Below are 6,754 nucleotides of genomic sequence, written 5' to 3'. Positions count from 1 at the left end.
CATATTGTAAAATCCAGAGAACAACGTTTCATCACGTGCTTTCCTTATCATCCTATGATTTACAACTGAGGATTGGCATGCCCAGACGCAGTTTTATTCAGATAACAGACTAGAAAAAGGATTAGATACCAATCATAGATGGCAGGACCAGTGCAGAAGTGAAAGGAAATATCTTAAAAAAATTTTTGAAAAAAACATTTCTTCTTAGGGGGCACTTATCTACAGTCTAAAACGTATTTTAGGAATTTTTTCATTAAATTCCTCTTTAAACTTCATTAAATAATACAATTTTGTACAAATAATTGAATGTTATGCTACTATTTACAAAAATAAAATCTGAAATCCAATAAAAGATAAGTTCTCTATCATTTTTTCAATTCACAAGTGATTTTGCCCTCACAATAAGACAAAATGGCCCCGGAGAGTATCGGGTTAAGGAGTTATCTCCATTTTGTACAAAACAACCAGGTTTTTCAATTTTGTGCACTACCATTTGACCTCACATCACCTCCATATGTTTTTTGCCAGAAAGTCAGAGGTTTTGTTATGTCATCTTCACTCCCTTGGCATTCACACTCACCATTACATGGACAACTGGCTTCTTCTCGCTCTTTTCCGAAATTTGGCAGAACTGCACACAGAAACTGTTATCAAAAGCTGGGTTTTTTATCAAAAAGAGGAAGTCTAGTGGACAGTGCCTCATCCATTTAAGGGTATTTTTCAATTCCAGACTAAGCCGGGTCCTACCTTCTTTTCTACGCCTTCAGAACATGGAACAGGTGGTTCTTCAAATTCAGTTGTCTCCTTCACCACCACCACACACAGCTCTATCTCTTTGGGGGATGTGGGCATCCTTGGAATCACTCATTCCTTTAGGTTGGGCCCACATGAGGGCCCTTCAATGGTCATTACAGGACCTGTGGAACATTTGCACAGATGCACTGGATTGTTCAGTGAGACTGTTATATTCCACTCTGCTGGATCTCAGCTGGTGGTTGAACAGGGACAACACACCAGTAGATTTCCCTCTATTACATACTGGTCCAAAGATACATATGTTCACAGATGCTTTATTTCAGGGCTTGTGTGCTTGTATAGAAAGTATGGAATTTAAGGGACTTTTGACAGTAGAAGAAGCTTCTCTCTACATCAATCTCTTAGAAATTTTAGCATTTCAACGTGATATGACTCAGGGTCTCGAATTGTTGCAAGGGAAGGTGATAATGCTTCATTCAAACAATTGTACAGTAGTCTCATACATTTTAAAGTAAGGGGCACTCATTCCGGATCTCTGTTTTTGAACAGTGGATCTTCTCCCTCGGGCATACAAACACCACATTGTTCTCCTTGCTTGTCATGTTCGAGGGGTAATGAATCTAGTTGTCAACCAGTTATTTCATCCCAAAAGAGCTTTTTCTGCGGAATGGATGCTTCATTCTCAAGATTTTCACTGGATCAGCTCTTGTCTATGGACACCACAGATTGATGCTTTCAACACACATTGGACTGCTCAGCTCCTGTCCTTCTGGTATCCAGTACCTCACTCTCTGGCTTTGGGAGTAGATGCTCTCAGGCAGGATTGGACAGGTCTTCCTCTTTGTGTTGGGTGGGGAGCTAGACCCTCCTTGTAATTCTGGTTCAGAGATGACACTTCACTATTCGGTTGTGGGAGTGTGGCTCTTCTTTTTGCTCATTTTCTTTCTTTCTATGATCATGGAAGAGGGCCTTTGACTCCTTGTAATTCTGCATGCAGAGCATCATGTCTGCAAGCCATTGGTTGAACTTCATTTGTTCCATATCCTCCTTGTATTTCTGGGGGCAGGAGGTTTTAACTTGTCTCCCGGGTTGAGGAGTTTGGAATTCGGTCCGTAATCCTAGGCTGGATGATCTGTTTCTTCAGGTTGAATGAGGCATGAATTGGCTTCGTAATGCAAAGTTCAGTTGTTGCATTCTGAGCTTTTTCAGTTTGTGGAAGACTTGTTCAATTGGATATTGCTTTCCTTCCCTTTGTAATTCCAGTGGCTCACATGGAACATTCTGTGACTTTTTGGTTGGATGTTTGGGCCTGTAATTTCGAGTTTGGTTTGTTGCATTTTATGCTTCTTCAGGTTGAAGTGAGGGTTTTTCCACTTAGATGTTACTTGCTTTTTCTTCATAATTCTAGTGGCTTGGCATGCAACATACTGTAACTTTCAGGACAGGTTCCCTTCATATCATATTCCTATTATACAGTTATATCATAAGTAGTCTTCATGCCCTAGCCACTACACCTTGGATCTATCTTCATGTCCACAGCCCTGTAAATCCAACAATGAGATGTGGAACCTCATCTGTGTGGTTGGGGCCTGGATGAATGTCATGATAATGAACAATGTTGACTCTGTAGCCAGTTGGTCTTTATTGCCCACATTTAGATATCACTTTATCTGGGCAAAAAAGCTTGTCTGTTCCAGAAGTATTGCAGACCTCCATTAGTGTACTTTATCATATCTCAATTTTGCATACCTGTTTTTCTATGCAGATGCTTTCTGTGTGGATCTTGCCCTCACCAGCCCCTCCACCTGGTCAATGTGGGATTCTAGCTAAAGTGTGAGAGGAGGTAAGTATGTTTCAGAAGCTTACATTTTCTTATACCGAAAATGTATTTTCAATAATACTTGCCTCCTGTCATGCTATCCCACCCTTCCTCCCCACAATAGCTGGTGTTCGGGTCTGATAATCTTGCCAGTCTCAAAAAAGTGAATAAGGAAGAATAATGAGGACCCTATATATGGATTGGGTATAGAGTCACATTGATGTACGTGGAGAGAGTCACAAGATTAAAATCACTAGGGGCAATATAGTGGGTATAAAAACTGGAGCAAGCAAGGGAAAATTTATACCAATGCTTAGATAGGAAAAGAAGAGAACGTTTTGTTGGTATAAAGCTAAAGTGTGAGAAGAGGTAAGTATTGTCAGAAATACATTTTTGGTATAGGAAAATGTAAACTTCTAATTTTTTCTTTTTTATGTTTTGTTTAGATGAGCTCCTAAGGATTAATGATGAGCTGAACAACTTGTTTCTTCGTTACGAAAGATATGACAAGAAAAAAACCCTAGTTAGTCAAAGCCAGCCAGTACAAACTCAGCCAAAACAGGTTGGTAGTAAAAATTGTCTACCATTGCTTTACAGTTATGCTGTTTATCATTATGAAAACATATTAAATGAACACTATTAGGATAATCACCTAATATCAGGAGGACCATATTTTACTGCAAAAGTAGCCTGTTCTTGATGTGGCATAGACTCCTCAAGATGCCAGAAGATAAGGTGATCAGTACTGGGGGCACTTATAAAAAAATTCCTACCTTTACTCATCATAATTCCAGATGAACACAGTACAGGAGGAGCTTGCTGTATTATTGCTAGTTAAATTTATCTGATGAGTGTGTATGTTTTAGGATTTTTTATTATATGTTGTAATATTGCATTATGTGGTTGCGAAAAGTAATTGTTGAGCATTTCAGCCATGAGAAAAGCCTCTCAACAATAACATACGATCAATCTACATTTTTATTCTTTAAATTATGTTACATATTGAAATGTGAACGATAGTGTGATTAATTCCTAACAATTTACTGTAAAATATCCTTCTTGCAAAATATAATTTGGCATCAACATTATTGATGCTTGTGAATGTTGAGCTTGGCATGTAGCACAGCTTTTCAAATGCAGCATGGGAAATATCCATTGTAAAAGGCAGACAGACAAACTCTCGAATAGACACAGACACCATTGTTTGCAATATATATGTTGCATATGTATAAGACTGTTCAGTTTAACAGTTATTATTTAGTGATTTAATATTTGATGACTATTTAATTTTTCCTAACAAGAGTGTTAAAAGTTAATTATTTTAAAAGCAATTTAGTTATGACAAGTTTCGTTACATAACTCTGCATGAGTCTTATGTTGTGTGTCTAGTTTAATTGTTGTACTAGGGTTTTGTAATATTATTGACATCATCTTACTGAAGCTACTAAGTTTTTCTCATTATGTTTAATGTTATTGTTAATAGAGGGCTAGATATTTATAGATTTTTCTGTTGAGAGTTATAAATACATGTAGATACAAAGAAGAAGTAAGCAAGCTAGTAAAAGTGAAAGTAAGACAGAGTTAGTGAGAGATATAGATCTAGACTGTGTTTGTAAGTTTAGCAATAAAGAGTGTATAGTGACGACTTTTAAAATGTTATAATCACAGATTATATTGTAAGAAATAGTGTAGAGAAGAATAATTTGTTTTTTAATTGGGTTCTAAAGTAACTGAACCACCTTGTGTGGACTTTGATGAAAAGGAGAATTATTTAAAGCTCTAGATTCAACTGTGGTAACCAATAGTGTAACAATTTTCTTTTTGTACATAAGTTGGAAAGCTGGAAAAATTGTGATAGTTATAGGACATTGTCTGCTTTTTTGCATGTTATTATTCTGTGTTCTTTGGTGCATTATTTAATTAAATGTAAAGTTATTCAGTGCAGTACTACCATTAGTGTAAAAAAAGTAGGGTTAAGTGTCATCGACAGCAAAAAAAAAAAAGAACCCAGGTTAAGCACTTTATTTCTTGTTTTTCATGTGTGTTCTTTATTTATTATTATAAAAGTAACTAAAATATAAAAAATAGGAAACTTTTTAGGTTAGTTAAAGTTAGATTAGGTGAAATAAATAAATAATATGGTAAAAAGTTTCACATGGTATGTTTGAAAGTGAGAGTTCTGAAATGAATATTCTCAGTGTCATTGTAAGAAAGACTATCTCCAGTTGTTAGGTGAAAGGTGGGAAACAGCCATATTTGAAACATATACCCGCATTTTGTTGTAATTATTGTAAATGATTATAACATAGCACCTCCACAAGAGAGGTTTTGATAAAAAAAATAGCCTGTATTTCAGTCAATTTCATCCTGTAATGTGTCAGATTTAGCCTTTATTTTAAAAGCTGGCAGCACCAGACACTAGTGGGAGGCCTGCCATATTTTAAAGAACCCAACTCCTCCCACAATGAAGATAGCCAGTTTGTGTATATTGTTAACAATACCATAGAAAACATTTGCACTTGACAGAGATTTGTAATATATATTACTTTTGATACAGGTATAAATGTCTTAATTTAATATTGTTATATTGGAGTGTTTGTCTCCATTAATATTGAAAAAATGTATACAAATCAATTTCAATTTATTCTTGTTATACCAGCTGGGTGCTTTAAACTTATCTTGCAGGTTAAGACAAAAGAAATATTTTAAATACAAAAATAATTTCATCATTAAGTATAGCATTGAAATGTGTGGTTGTTTTCTGTGAATTGTTTCCATGTTGTTTGGATTTCTAATATCTTTTAATCTGGCTGAAAGAAATAGAGAAAGGAAAGAACAAGGGAATTTTTATTTGTTAAGCTATTAAATAATGTGACTATATGTGTTCATTTCAACTGCAAGTTGAAAGTAACTGAGGAAAGACAGAACAAAGGAATTTGTATTTGTTAAGTTATTAAATTGTTTAGCTATAAGGTTTAGTGGAAGAAGGTTTGAGGCAAGCTTAATATTATGGCTAGTGATTCCATTGTGTGTATAGAGTTCCAGCAAACAATCTTCTGATGAATTTTTTTTATTTCAATATTTATGTTATCAAAGCTTTATATGAATTTGGAAACAATGAACACAATATTGAAAAAAATTAAAGAATGTTTAAAACACTCATATTAGGAAAATATTTACAAGTGAATAATTAGCATATCAGTAAACTGACATTTTGACACTCATTTTATACTTTACATAGAATAGGTTATCTTTGAGAGGCCACAATGAGATTCTTTTAATACTTAATGTTACACTGACATATTTGATTTTTATTCTTCATATTTAGGAAAATGGAGCTGATGAGAAATCACTAATAGACTTTGGTGAGAACGGTACTGCAGGCAGTGACAATATCCAGGCTCAACTAGCAGGATTGGGTAAGTTGCAAAATTGTTACCTTGGTATATGAAGGTGGAAGATTAAGAGTAACTATTTGAATAATTTCAGTCACTGAAAAACTAAAGTAAATTATTATTCTTTGAAGTACTTTTTCTATAGGTGTACGTATTTATATGAAATAGTCCAAAGTGAGCTTTATACCTAATTGTACACAAGAGCCAAATGAGTGCTACAACCTTATCTTTTACTGAACTAAATAGTGGTACTATCCCTGAAATTAATTTTTGAAAATCACAAAAAAAGAAATGGAAGATATGTACTTCAACTGTGTTAAGCTTGCTGTGGACTGTTTCTCTTATATTTACTTATGGGTATATGTGTATATATATATGATGTACTTCTAGTGTCCTTATCTCATCAAAACTTCAAACTTCTCCAGTATGTTTATCCAATAGAAAGCCACATTGAGATGTTGCAAAGAACCAATCAGTTTTACTGTAATTTTCAAAAATATATAAAGTTATTTAAATTATTCTTTAAAAACCTAGGTGTACTTAGATTTGATATGAAGATATCCACTGTTATCTTTCTTTTGGGGAATATTTTTCTGAGTAAATTAAGAAATAATAGCCTTCTCTTAAAGTTATTTCAAAAATTGTTCATTGTTTTTTTTTTTTTTTTAGTTACTCTGTTTCTTTTTAAATTTTAGTTTGAATTTCATGTTTTTTTTTTTTTTTTTTTTAGTTTACCCTGTTTCTTTTTAAATTTTAGTTTGAATTTCATGTTTTTTTTTTTTTT

General features: G+C 34.1%; 1 protein-coding gene across 2 annotated transcripts in view; it reads left to right on the top strand.

The window, feature by feature from the left end:
• LOC106471177 (TOM1-like protein 2) overlaps positions 1-6,754 on the top strand; it is a 74,327-nt gene that overhangs the window by 30,276 nt on the left and 37,297 nt on the right. For both annotated transcript variants that reach the window (XM_013931767.2, XM_022399812.1), the window contains exons 9-10: positions 3,022-3,137; positions 5,904-5,994. In XM_013931767.2, coding sequence (XP_013787221.1) covers positions 3,022-3,137; positions 5,904-5,994 — 207 coding nt within the window. The remainder of the gene's footprint in view (positions 1-3,021; positions 3,138-5,903; positions 5,995-6,754) is intronic.

Source organism: Limulus polyphemus, unplaced genomic scaffold (assembly GCF_000517525.1).
Source record: "Limulus polyphemus unplaced genomic scaffold, Limulus_polyphemus-2.1.2 Scaffold4458, whole genome shotgun sequence".
Classification (NCBI taxonomy): Eukaryota; Metazoa; Arthropoda; class Merostomata; order Xiphosura; family Limulidae; genus Limulus; species Limulus polyphemus.
The sequence above is the reverse complement of the archived record's forward strand: the minus strand, read 5'-3'. Positions and strand labels throughout refer to the sequence as shown.